This window comes from Bufo gargarizans, chromosome 4 (genome assembly GCF_014858855.1).
Source record: "Bufo gargarizans isolate SCDJY-AF-19 chromosome 4, ASM1485885v1, whole genome shotgun sequence".
In the NCBI taxonomy this organism is placed as follows: Eukaryota; Metazoa; Chordata; class Amphibia; order Anura; family Bufonidae; genus Bufo; species Bufo gargarizans.
Window position 1 is genome coordinate 300,326,872 of NC_058083.1, and position 14,391 is coordinate 300,341,262.

The following is a 14,391-nucleotide window of genomic DNA, read 5'->3' on the forward strand; positions in this document are numbered from 1 at the left end:
GAGCCCGGATTAGGGTTGTCTAGGAGGTGACCTGTTTCTTCCCTAGTTTCCAGGCCCAGTTACTGTTCCCCTTCCCTCCTGTGTTCAGTGTGGAGTTTCCCCACCACACTGATCGTGACACTAATGCAGGCATGCAGTGTAAAGGACCGCCCCTCCGTCTTCTGCTTATACTAAAAGGAAGACAGACAAGCCCTAGCAACGGTCTTTTAAGGGAGCAGTGGAAAGGGACAGAGGACAGTAATGAAAGCTGTTATTATAAGGTAATTACAGATCTTTTGACAATCATTGACAGACTAACTCAGGTATACATGCCTAGCTCTAATAAACTAGCAAATAAAAAAAAATTACAGTTAGTGTCCATTCACACGTCCGTAAGTGTTTTGCGGATCCTTAAATTGCAGATCCGCAAAACACGGACACGTGCGATTCGCAATTTGCGGACCGCACATCGAAGACACTATATCAGAAAATGCCTTTTCTGGTCCGTAATTGCGGACAAGAATAGGACATGTTCTATTTTTTTCAGGAACGGAATTGCGGATCCCGAAAAAACGGATCCCGAAAAAACAGATGCGGATCCTGGAAATGCAGATTCGCATCCGTTCCAGCCCCGTTGAAAGGGAATGGGTCTGCAAATTGCAGAACGAATGTGGACCCAAATTACGGACGTGTGAATAGACCCTTACCCTGTAAAGATTTTTTAGATTTATGGCTAATTGTTAGGTTCAACTCTTGGCATCCCCACTGATCAGCTGCTTGAAGGGGCAGTGGTTAAATGGGTTCTGCACTTTGTTTTAACTGATGATCTATCCTCTGGCTGCGGCACTGCTGGAGCGCCGCTCCCTTCTCAAACAGCTGATCGGCGGGGGTCCCGGGTGTCAGACCCCCGCCGATCAGAAGCTGATGATCTATCCAGAGGATAGATCATCAGTTAAAACAAAGTGCAGAACCCCTTTAACCTTGCTCCATACTGTACAACTTTTTCCCATTCAAGTGCTGAGAGTTGGCCCCACTGGTTTAACATTGATAGTGTAAAAGCTGCTTTCAATCAGAGCCTAAAGGTGATCATACGCGGTGTCCTGACCCATACACATACACGTTTGAGTGTCTATGTGTTTCAATGGGGAGAGAGGAGAAAGCCATTGCCAGACACCTCTGGCAGTGGTTTATCTCCTGGGAGAACAAAAGAATCAAGAATTGAAATTCATGGTTAAAACCCTCCTAGTAAAGGGCCCTTTACATGGGCCAAGAATTTAACAGATTGTCGCTAATGGGCATTCATAGTAACGTTCATTAGCAATGATCTAGTGGTGTAAATGCACCACCTATTACCCAATAAACAAGCGTTTCTTGGATCATAAAAAACCTTGCTTCTCAGTAGAAGATTGTGCTATGTAAACACGATCTGCTGCCGGGAAACAACCAGTCTGTATGGGTAAGAGCGATGGCATTAGCATTACTCCACCCCATACACCGGAGGGGCTAGAGGAGATCATGCACCGGTCTCCTCCACCAGCGATCAGCAGATTTTCAGGAAGAAACGCTTCCTTCACGACAACCTTCTTGTATATCATCTAGTGTAAAGGGACCTTTAGGTCTGAAATTCTCTGCATTGGTTGATGCTGTGACTATTTAGTATTCTTGATTCATCAAAACTCTTTGGTTACTCTGCAAGAACATGATTAGCATAATGCTAGTTGAAGCATTCTCTGGGCTTGTTAGCAAGATGTTTTTCGTTCCTTGGAGACAAATAACAACCAGATCTAATGATCTTTGTGCAAGTAATACAGCTGTAAATAAGTAGTCAGCTAGAGTTTCTTATCAACACGACAAACCCTTCCTTGCTTGAATCAGTGGATTCTACACTAAGATAAACTACAAATTGGAAAATTAAATCAGGACTGTAAAGCATGGGAAATGCACATAAAACTACATATTATCACACTGTAATATAAAGAGTATACCAAGTACAGTACCAGGGGCGGACTGGGCCGGGGGGCAATTGCCCCCCGGGCCTCTCTGTCAGCTCATTGTCCCGGCCGGCTGGGCCGGAATTATATGTGACTGCAGCCTGCCCTGCGGAGGGAAACGGGGAGCTGGGGAGGCGTGCGGCCGGCAGCCTATCAGAGAGGCCGCCGGACCGGCGCAGGCGACGAGATGACGTCATCGCGCCGCCTGACTGAGCCGCTGCGCGGCCGTAAAGTAAGGACATCAACAGCAGCGCTGGAGGCGGGACGGGAGTATTTCAGTGAAGGTTCTGGACTCGGCTGGAGGTAGGAGGTAAGTATAAGTCTGACTGGCTTTTTTTCCTTCTTATTTCTGTCACTGATAGGGGGGCCTATCTGGCTACTGGCACATTATAGGGGGGGGGCCCTATCTGGATACTTGCACATTATAGGGGGGCCCTATCTGGCTACTGGAACATTATAGTAGGGGGCCTATGGGCTACTGGCACATTATAGGGGGGCCCTCTCTGGCTACTGGCACATTATAGGGGGGGTATGGCTACTGGCACATTATAGGGGGGGTATGGCTACTGGCACATTATAGGGGGGCTATGACTACTGGCACATTATAGGGGGGCCCAATATGGCTACTGGCACATTATAGGGGGGCCCTATCTGGCTACTGGCACATTATAGGGGGCCCTATCTGGCTACTGGCACATTATCGGGGGGCCCTATCTGGCTATTGGCACATTATAGGGGGGCCCTATCTGGCTACTGGCACATTATAGGGGGGGCTATGGCTACTGGCACATTATGGGGGGGGTATGGCTACTGGCACATTATATAGGGGGGCTATGGGTACTGGCACATTATAGGGGGGCCTATGGCTACTGGCACATTATTAGGGGGGCCTATGGCTACTGGCACAATATATGGGGGGCTATGGGTACTGGCACATTATATGGGGGGCTATGGCTACTGGCACATTATATGGAGGGCTATGGCTACTGGCACATTATAGGGGGGCCTATAGCTACTGGCAGATTATAGGGCGGCCTATTGGCTACTGGCAGATTATAGGGGGGCCTATTGGCTACTGGCACATTATAGGGGGGCCTATTGGCTACTGGCACATTATAGGGGGCACTATGGGGACATTAGCTCAACTGGGGACATTACAAGGGTGTATTTTTGGCACTGTCTATTATAAGGAGAATTATTACAACTGGGAAGGGGGCATTATGGTGGGCTTTATTACTCCCCCATGGTATGAGCCCCTAGTAGCAGCACCAGCCTCTCCCTGCTCTGCTATCCCTCTGCCCCTTCTCCAAATCCTTATTATGATATTTTTCTCATTAGGATAAAACACATCAGCTCCGCCGAGCCCCCGGACAAAGTGTGGAGGTGTCCGAGATCCCCAAGGGCCAAGCCAAGTAATTGTAAGTTTTCATATGAAATATGTTTATGTTATACACACATAGCATATACCGTGCCCCACAATATACAGTTTCTTCTGCAAAAGTCATCAGGTGTCATTGGGGGGGGGGGGGGGGGAGAGAGACACAGAGCAGCGCCCAGCGGGGAGGAGAGAATACACGGATGCAACACTGTATCAGCCAGAAAATGACACTTTCGGCATTATACCAAAAATGCCATTTTCGGCTGATATGTTTCGGCGGCTGATATATCGGAGCATCCTTAGTTTATTTTGTTTTCCTGTGTTGTAATTTACATGGCTGACGAAAGTGTCAAGGGGGGGGGGGGGGGGTCAGGAGGAGGCAGGGGAAATGGGTAAGCAGGAGGGGGGCTCAGTGGGCCTCTGTGTGTTACTTGCCCCCTGGGCCAAAAGTTGCCAGTCAGCCCCTGTACAGTACTGGTCCAACGTTTTAGGATGGCGTGGAAAAAATGCTGCTTTCAAAAATAGAAGTGTCAATAGCTTATTTTCATTTATTAACAAAATGCTAAATGAATAAACAAGAACATTCTAAATCATATCAATATATGGTGTGGCCACCATTTTCCTTCAAAACTGCATCAGTTCTTTTAGGTAGACTACAGTTTTTAAAAGAAGCTCAGCAAGGAAGTTGTTTCAAACATCTGGGAGAACTAACCACAGATCTCCTGTGGATGTAAGCTTGCTCAAATCCTCTGTCTCCTCATGTAATCTCAGATAGACTCGATGATGTTGAGATCAGGGCTCTGTGGGGGCCACATCATCACTTCCAGGACTCCTTATTCTTCTTTACATTGATGATAGTTCTTAGTGACCTTGGCTGTATGTTTAGGGTCATCATGCTGCAGATTTGAAGCCAATCAGATGCCTCCCTGATGGTACTGCATGATAGATAAGTATCTCCCTGTATTTGTCAGCATTGAGGACACAATTAATCCTGACCACATCCCTCCAATTTTTTATACGCTCAAGTAGATGGGGAGTATGGTGTGTAAAACTTAACTTTTATTGGAGATTCTGGCTAGGTGTCCATTGACTAAACCCTATCACTGGTAAAATTGGAGTACCTGCCCTGAAAATAGTGATCAGAGCCTGCACAGGAACCTAAACCTCTCCTGACTAGCCACGGCTATTTTTTTCCCTGAAGAACCACTTCAGTTTCACTGGTTAAACGCATAGGATGTCTAGTGCTAGGGTTATATTAGTCAGGGGAGGATTTAGGTTCCTGTGCTTGCTTCGGTCACTCTTTTCATGGCAGATGCTCCAATGTTACCAGTGATGGGGGGTTAGTCGATGGACACCTAGCCAGAATTTTCAATAAAAGTTATGTTTTACACACTGTAGTGCCTATCTAGTAGATCATATAAAACACTGGAGGTACTAGCAACATAGATAGTTATCTAGGGTCTACTGAGAGATATTTCCTGATTTGGCCTGGATTAATGGTGTTCTCAATGCTTAGAAATAAAGACAGATACTTATTGATCATGCTGTACCATCAGAGAGGCACATGATGAGCTCCAAATTTATTCTGCAGCAGGGAAAACTACCCCAAACATGGAACCAACGTGACTAAGAACTATATTCAATGAAAAAAAGAGCAAAGAGTCCTGGAGTTAATATATTGCCCGCACAGAGCCCTGATCTCAATATCATCGAGTCTGTCTGGGATTACATGAAGAGATAAAAGGATTTGAGCAAGCCTGCATTCACAGAAGATCTGTGATTAATCCTTCAAGATGTTTGGAACAACTTCCCTGCCGAGTTGCCTCAAAAACTGTGTGCAAATGTACCTAGAAGAATTGATGCTGTTTTTAAGGCAAATGATGGTCATGCCAAAAATTGATTTGATTTAGATTTCTCTTGATAAATATAAACTATTAACATTTCTATTTTTGTAAGCATTCTTAGTTTGCAGATTTTCTTTCCACACCTGCCTAAAACATTTGAATAGTACTGTATATATACATACAGGGGTGTAGAAAAATATCATAGGGCCCCATAGCAATATGGACCCACTGCCCCACCCAGTTTGCCATTACGCGTGTGTCAAACATTCCCAGGCAATGAAGAATGCAAAAAGCAATGCCCTAGATTTCTAATGAATTTACATTTTTTTTCTCCCACTGAGTTGAAGAAATTTTGATGAAAAAAAACTTCAATAAAAAAAGTCACCTTTGGCCTCACCCGTTTTATCCGACTTTTAAGTGCTTCCCTTCACATAAGACATTACAAATCTGTCTGTCTGCAGCCGTCACTAGGGCTCCACCTAGTGGCAGCTGCATGAAAATGCAGTGTTTTTATGTCAGAATTAGAGGAATTTAAGAGCCAGGCTCCACAGCAGTCGCATTATACAATATCACACCATTTCTATTTCCTATTCCAAAAATAACTATTTCACCGCCCAAGACATTCACGCACAAAGCAAGGGTTTATTTATGGTTTCTGATATTCCTAACTTCTTCAAGTATTTGCTGTAAGAATAGTTGTGTCTCATAAAACATGGCGTTACAACAGGTTAAAGACAACCCACTAAAAAGTTAGAGGTAGAGCAGAAGACGACTTTCTATGATTTTCTTTAACTTTCACAGATACAGACATTTTGGGTGAGATTTATCAAACTGGTGTAAAGTAGAATCAAAACCACATGATTAAAAACATATATAGGGTAAAGAACATCAGAAATGGGAAACAATGACCACTAATGCTGTACCAAGTCACTGGCCACTGGTCTCCGTACCCCCGAAAAAGATGTATAACATGTCAGAAAACCCCAGGGTGGGACCAAGTGGTGAGATAAAATAACAACATCTATTCACATAAATAGCCTGTAAGTAATTGTACAATAGTATAGGAGGGGGACGTAAACCTAGATCCTCAAATAACCCAACAAAATCAGGGAAGTTAACCCAAAAATGGCCAGAAAACGCCTCAACGTGTCTTTCTCTTCCTCAGCTTCGTCAGGAGGTCAACGATTATTCAAAAGTTATGTCATTTTATACAGGGAGTTGGAGTCAAAAACAACAAAACAGTTTGTAAATACATGGCGCGTTCCACCGGGTGATACGTACCATGTCATCGCAACAACGCCAAAAGTGTCAGTGGGAGGTCTGGACCGCAGGCCAAAGAAACTGCCAGGGATCCAGACGGCCCCCAAGTGACATGAACACGCAGTGCACCCTAATGATGCGCTCCACCAACCTATCAGGCACATTGGATCCCATTGCCTTGGAACAGGTAAACAAGGAATTCAAAAACCCATCAAAACTCCAAACAGGGAGACATCAGAGCCAGGAAATCCATTGAAAACCAACAGCATTGCACTGAACAGAACCATATATCATTATAAAGTGACAGAAGGTAATCTGTGATACGATTGATATGGACAAAAATGACACATAATAATACAGTGCAGACCAGGCATAACAAGCATAACAATTAAAGTGACAGTATTAACCTACTACAAAGTGACAGTGCATAACTACATTTTTTTTTTTTTTTCAAAACATGATTTTCCAATACAGCTAAATAATCATATATAAATCTACAATCTTGAAGGTGAGAATCTTGGAGCACGTGCGAGATATAAAAGTGGCAGGTGAAGTCACCCATCAGGAAAAACGGAAAAAACTCAAATGCATTGCATAATATTTTGGAGAGGTCCATGGAAGCAACCCAAAAGGGATTTATTTCAAGGGGATTGATATAGTGAGATTAGGGATTAGGGAGGGGATATTAAAAAATGTCTCCCCTAGATGAGATGGTTGGTATTGCTAGATACAGTGACTCCTCTGGGGCTAAATGAGGCCCACAGGTTCAAACCCTTTTTATGATGCGTGTTTTATTGTTATGTCATATTAGTGTTTAATATTGTGTCCTTGTTTTATTTTTCTAGTTTTGATATTTTGATTTCTGATGTCATTTTGTGATGGGAATATGCTGGGTTATGGCGTGTTTAATAGTCTGGAATACTGGACCGCCGCACAGTAGATATGTACTGTCCAATGGTAGAGATCTTTTGGAAATCTATATTAGATATGAGACCGAACCATTAAGAATAGTGACTTGAAGACAACAATATTTATGATTCTGATTATATGGACTTTTATGAATTCACAAGTTATGTATTTTAGCACTTTATGCACTTTGCACTTTCAAACATGATTATGTAACGGTATTGTCATTTTTATGCATTCACAAGTTTTGCATTTTAGCACATCGTACATCGATATCTGATTAAGTAACTGTATTGGAAAACCATGTTTTAAAAAAAAAAATAAAAATTTACCTTAGTTATGCGCTGACACTTTAGTTGTTTTTAATAGTAGGTTAATACTGTCACTTTAATTGTTATGCTTGTTTGCGCATAATGCCTGTTCTGAACTGCATTATTGTGTCATTTTTGTTCATATTAATCGTATCATAGATTTGAGATTATCTTCTGTCATTTTATAATGATATATGGTCCAGTTCAGTGCCATCCCGAGCCTGCGGTCCACCCCTCCCCCTCACGCTGTATGCGTTTTTTCAATGACATATTTACCACCTGTGTTGTTTTTGGCGAAAACTCCCTGTATAAAATGATGTAACTTTTGGAGAATCTTTGATCTTCTGAAAAAGCTGAGGAAGTGAAACATGCGTCAAGACGTTTTCTGGCCATTTTTGGGTTCACTTCCCTCAATCATGTCTACAGGTGGTTCCTGTGGGTGTATTTTGTGGTGGTTCCTGTGGGTGTATTTTGTGGTGGTTCCTGTGGGTATATATTTTTTCTATTTGCCTGATTTTGCTGGGTTATTTGAGGATCTAGGTGGACGTCCCCCTCCTATACTATTGTACAATTACTTACAGGCTATTTATGTGAATAGATATTGTTATTTCATCCCCCCACTTGGTCCCGCCCTGGAGTTTTCTGACGTTATACATCTTTTTCGGGGGTACTGAGGCCAGTGACTTGGTACAGCATTTTTGGTCATGGTTACCCATTTCTGTTGTTCTTTACCCCATTTATGTTTTTAATAATGTTTTTTTTTTTTTTGTGCTCAATAAATTTGACATTGTTCTGATATATAGTACTGGGCATGGTGTTTTCCTGTTCCGTTAGGGAACATGTTTGTAGACTATATGCTGTATGCATTAGACATGCCTTTGTTATTTGTTGTTGAGGCTATGTGTTGTACTTGGTGTAAAGCAGAACTGGCTTAGTTGCCCATAGCAACCAATCAGATTCCACCTTTAATTTTCTAAAGGAGCTGTGAAAAATGAAAGGTGGAATCTAATTAGTTGCTCTGGGCAACAAAGCTAGTTCTGCTTTACACCAGTTTGATAAATCTGCCTCTTCCTGTTTGGTTATGATAGACATTTTTGTGACCAGGAAGTGCAGCCATATTCAAGGCTTTCAAGTTTGAATTGGCTACTGAGAAACTGAGGTAAACTGAAAACAGAACCACATTTGTGTGAAGGAGAATCATTATTGTTGGGGGGTGACAATACATATGTTAAAATGTATTTGCAGCATAATTTGTTAATTTATACATTCAGTGGGTTTAGTAAGATATCATTAGAGATGATTTGCATTTTTTTGGAATCTACAGCCAAATTAATCTAAAACATTGGGACCCAGGCTGTGTACACGTTTGTAACGGTTACCTGAACAGCAAACAAGGAATCACTTGTCTCTCTCAGTCGCTCTCTTGTCACATCCAACTCATTCTGAAGCCTGTCTTGAGCATCCTTAAGACTTGTGATGTGACATTCTGCTGAACCAAGTCCTTGTTCACTTTTTTTCACCAAGTCTTGAAGACGGCAAATCTATTTTGTGAAAAAATAAAAAAAATTATTTTCATGTTAAACATTGTCCCATAGAAGAAAATACTATCCATAAGCCATCCCAAGGTATACAAAGAATATCTCCAACTTTAAAGCCGGCTAATTTTTTCCAGTCGGGGAAGCATTTAGTAAGATAGTATAGCACTATAAACTGTAGCCAAAATACTGTACAGATGAGTCCTCCTTTACTTTTCCTATTACCTCGAAACTCCCAAGATAAATGAAACAAGATGATCATCCTTGGAAAAAAATGCGTATGATAATTTCTTAGGCATTGTGTGTAACACAAAGGTTTTTTTATTTCTTGAAAGCTGTTAATTTCAAGGCAGCTGATCATGTCATATCTCAAGCCAAGAGGAAACGCAAGAAATAGGAAAAATTAAAACAGAAACACAGAGGTTCCCATATACAGTATATGTGTATTGTGTATACAGTATATAAATATATACCATATCACAATTTAGTAGCACACCTTGACTCCTCACTTTACTGATTTGCAACCTAGTAATTTGCTTCATCATAATTCCGAGGAATTCAAAAACCCTAAATACTATACATTTCTTTTTAAATAACCCAGAGGAATGGGTAGACACAATCTTTTTTAAACTGCAAATGGCTTATTTATTCAGTCTATTTTGTGCATATAAGTAGTAATTAAATCTGTAAAGGATAAGCCTAGCCAACCATTGGCTCATGCACCTGCCACTATGTATAGGGTAGGATAGGAAAGACTGTAATAGTGATAATAGGTAGGCAGATGTAGGTAGGAAAAACTGTAACCACTTCTTAGTTGTCAGTAATAGCGCCAGCAAATTCCACAGCACTTTACAATCAAAAGATTAATGTATAAACAAAATCATACATTACACAGCAACAAACAAGTCAACAGTTAAAACAAGAGGATGGGGGCTCTGCTCACAAGAGCTTACAATCTGTTAGGAGATGGGGGTGACACAAAAAGTAACGAGTGCTTGATCTGTACAATGGTCCAGCCATCTCAACACAATATGGGAGTAGATATAAAGCTGTGGGGTCAGTCATCAGTCGATATCTGTAGTGCTTCTGAATGCATGGGGTGTGATGGATACAGCTGGATGATGGATCAGGCTCGGGGCGGGGGGCGCAGAGTTGAGAATACATTGATTAGGGCATGTGATAGGCCACTTTTACAAACCAAAGGGTATGAAGGTGCACGTTCCTAACAATTCACAAGATTATAACAAAAAGCCTGATGTGATAAGCCACCCTAAAAAGATGTGATTTTGTAGGAAGCGTCAAAAACTGTGGATGTTGGGAATTAAACTGATTGTTTGGGGTAGGGTATCCCAGAGAACTTGTGCAGCGCAAGAGAAGTCTTGGAGATGGGAGTGAGAGGTTTGGATTATGGTGAATGCTAGTCTTAAAGGGGTTGTCTCACTTCAGCAAATGGAATTTCTCATGTAGAGAAAGTTAATACAAGGCTTGTGATTGTCTACATTGCCTCCTTTTCTAGCTTAATTCATTTTTCCATTGCATTATACACTACTTGTTTCCACGGGTTATGACCACCCTGTAATCAAGCAGCAGTGGCCGGGGCTGTGGGAGCACACATGGGCACAGTGCAGTGTATAACACGATTGAAAAATGAATCAGGCCAGCAAAGGAGGCAATATGGACAAAGTACATGCCTTGTATTAACTTTGTCTACATGATAAATGTCATTTTCTGAAGTGAGACAACCACTCTAAATCATTTGCAGAGCATGGGTAGGGTGGTAGACAGAGAGGAGGGAGGAGATGTAGGGTGGTGGAGCACCATAGAGAGCTTTATGGGTGAGAATGAGCAGTGTTAATTGAATCTTGTACTGTAAGGGTAACCAGTGCAATGACTGGTACAGGGCAGAGGCATTAGAGTGGTGGTTAGACAGATAGATGGGTCTGAGGGATGCATTCAGGATATATTGGATAGGGGAGAGTCTGGTGAGGGGGGAGACCAATTAGTAATGAGTTGCAATAATCAAGACGAGAACTGATCAGAGGAACAGTGAGAGTTTTTGTTGTTTCTAGAAAAGGGTGAATTCTAGAGATGTTTTGAGTTGCAGGCAGCATTAAGTGGCCAAGAAATTGAATTTAGGGTGTGAAGGAAAGATCAGTGTCAAACATAATCCGAAACAGCGGGCGTGCTGCCTAGGCATTATGTGCCACACACTGAGAGGGAAATATCAGGTTTGGGTAGGTCAGTAGATGGAGATAAAACAAGTAGTTCAGCTCTTGAAAGAAAGGATAAAACGCAAAGTTACTGTAGTAGAAAAATGACCACTGCATTCCCATATACAAAACACAACTGAATTCCTATTAGTATTGAGTCGCCTAATAACTAATTATACAAAAAACCTTACTGTAAAACAGTTCTCGAGACGTCTTCTTGTTCTTTCAATGTTTTCTGCCTATATCAGCCAGTTACGTAGTTGACCTCTTTACAGAAGCCATTTTAGCAGCTATAGAGCTATCGTCAAAGGGTCAAAGATTTATCCTAGAAATGTATAGCGCCTGATCTCTCCTCCCAACCAACCTGGTTTCCCCTTTCTCTTCAGTCTTTTTCTGACTTTACTATGAATTTCAGAACGTACCTGAGATTAAAAACCTGATAAGATGTAGTCTTCTATAATTCATCATAAATTAACGATGTAAATTCAAGTTTATGGCAATGTATTTAGATATTTGCATTGTAAAGTAAACATAAAAAAGTCTCTAAATATCCCAAACGTAGCATCGCAGCACAACGAGTATAACCCCTGTAATCCCCATTACACCATCAAACCATTTCAGTAAATAATTTCTAAGGATTTGTTCACACAAGAGAAATAACAGGTCCGGAAATCAGGACACAAAATCCACACCAGAAATCCTAAACTGGCCCTTGGTTTTCTGCAGCAGATTTGTAGGCTGACTCAATGGGGCTAATCAGCGTGCAGATACCTTCATGTGGTTTTAAAATATGTGGAAATAAATCCACAGCTATATGAAAGGCAGAATGGATTCCCCCTCAGGAACAATGTAATGCAGACTGCCGAATTTCTAGGCAAATTTTGCCCAATCTTGAAAAATCCTTCAATAAGGGCTCATGCACACGGCCATAGTTTTGGTCCGCATTCGATCTGCATTTTTTGTGGATCAGATGAGGACCTATTCATCTCAATGGGGCCGTAAAAGATGTGCTGTCTGCATCTGTAAGTCTGTTCCACGGCCTAGCAAAAAAATAGAACGTCCTATTCTTGTCCGCTTTGCAGACAAGGATAGGACATTTCTGCAGGAAAAAAATGGCGGTATCCGTGTTTTGTTGATACGGTCATGTGCAGAAGCCCTAATAGTTACCTACTACTGCCAGCCATAAGCACTCCTGCTGGGACCCTGCCACCATCAGCCCACGGTTGCTGCTTGTCAGATGCCATGCTTTACATAGACTGCATGCCAGGTCTAGAGCTACACAACGACATGTATTGTCGCGCGACACATAGGGCACAACCACACTGCAACATGTGATGCGCGACATTGATGTTGCGCGACAATTTTTATAATGATAGTCTATGGTCTTGCACTGCGACATGCGACGCGACAGTTGCAGAAAAATCCATCTTGGATGGATGTTTTGCTACTGTTGTGTCGCAGTTGCAGCATGTCGCAGTGCGACACCATAGACTATCATTATAAAAATTGTCACGCGACATTGGTGCAACAAAATGTAATTGTGTAGCCCTTTAAAAAGTGTCTTTATAGGTTCTCTCTCTAGGCTAGCACAAATAGGGTTTCTCTTTTCATGTCCTCCTGGATCATTACTTTACCGTACAGAAGAGAGATCTCTGCTGATATGCCGGCTTTTAAAGGGATGACTATTGTTATTCACGCTGTTTGGAAAATGATACTAAATTTACCAGTTTCATTTCCATTGTAACGTCAACACATGGAGAGCAGTGAATCATAGCCGAGCAGTCGAGAAGTTAACAGCCACGCATTATGGTGGATTTATACATACTGAGGGCAAGAATCCTGAAAAGAAAAGGTCTTCTGTCTGCTCACAAGCAAATAGCATGTAACAAAAGAAAACACTTACAATGAAAAGCACTAGAAATAACGGCTTTGTGCTTCTGTACAATAAAAATGTGTCATTGTTGGTCACTATTTGACTTGTTATTTTGTACTTTATTAAAAGGTTTATCCATCGGGGTAAAATTTGTATTGTGTTCCCACTGGTCTCCAGCTGAGCCAATCATTCACCTGTCTCAGCCAGTAGCAGATGATATGCTGTCTAACTACATGATTAAAGGGGTTGTCCATCTCACACATTGCTGGCATATAGCTAGGATATGCCAACAATGTCAGATAGGTGTGGGTCCCACGTCTGGGACCTGCACCGCTCTCTAAACCGGGGCCTCCAAAGCAAAGGAGAGCACACTGCGCATGCGTGACCTGCTCTCCCTTCACTCCTATGGGAGTTCTAAACAGAACTCCCATAGAAGTGAATGGACAGTGCACCGCCACCTCTCCATTCACCTTTATGGGAGTTCCGAAAAGAGCTAAGCCAGCGCTCTACTATTTTCGGCACTTCAATAGAAGTGAATGGAGGGTGGCCGCGGTTGTGCGGTGCGCCCTCATTCACTTTGGGGGTCCCATTCTAGAGATAGGTGCAGGTCCCAGAGGTAGGACCCGCACCTATCTGACTTTGGTGGCATAACCTAGCAAGATGCCACCAATGTTCGAGATGAGCTGACCACTTAAAAACAAGACAAAGAATGTGGCTCTTGTCCTTATCCCCCCTGAATTAGAGCAGGTTGACGTACGAGCATATTTGTTCTCCGACTATCAAATATGGGGGGGGGGAGTCTTTCCTTTTTCCAGAAATAAGAGTGAAATGATGAGTGCTTGCTCATCTAACCACTCCTCTATGTCTAATTAACTATTTAAAGGGAACCTGTCACCGGGATTTTGTGTATAAAGCTGAGGACATGCCACTAGCACATCGACAATATCCAGTCCCCATAGCTCTGTGTGCTTTTATTGTGTAAAAAACCCGATTTGATACATATGCAAATTAACCTGAGATGAGTCCTGTCCCTAACTCATCTCACATACAGGACTCATCTCAGGTTAATTTGCATATGTATTAAATCGTTTTTTTACACAATAA

The 14,391-nt window shown here is 42.2% G+C and overlaps 1 protein-coding gene across 2 annotated transcripts in view; it reads right to left on the reverse strand.

The window, feature by feature from the left end:
* FAM184A (family with sequence similarity 184 member A) overlaps positions 1–14,391 on the reverse strand; it is a 185,006-nt gene that overhangs the window by 55,474 nt on the left and 115,141 nt on the right. For both annotated transcript variants that reach the window (XM_044291911.1, XM_044291912.1), the window contains one exon: positions 9,049–9,210. In XM_044291911.1, coding sequence (XP_044147846.1) covers positions 9,049–9,210 — 162 coding nt within the window. The remainder of the gene's footprint in view (positions 1–9,048; positions 9,211–14,391) is intronic.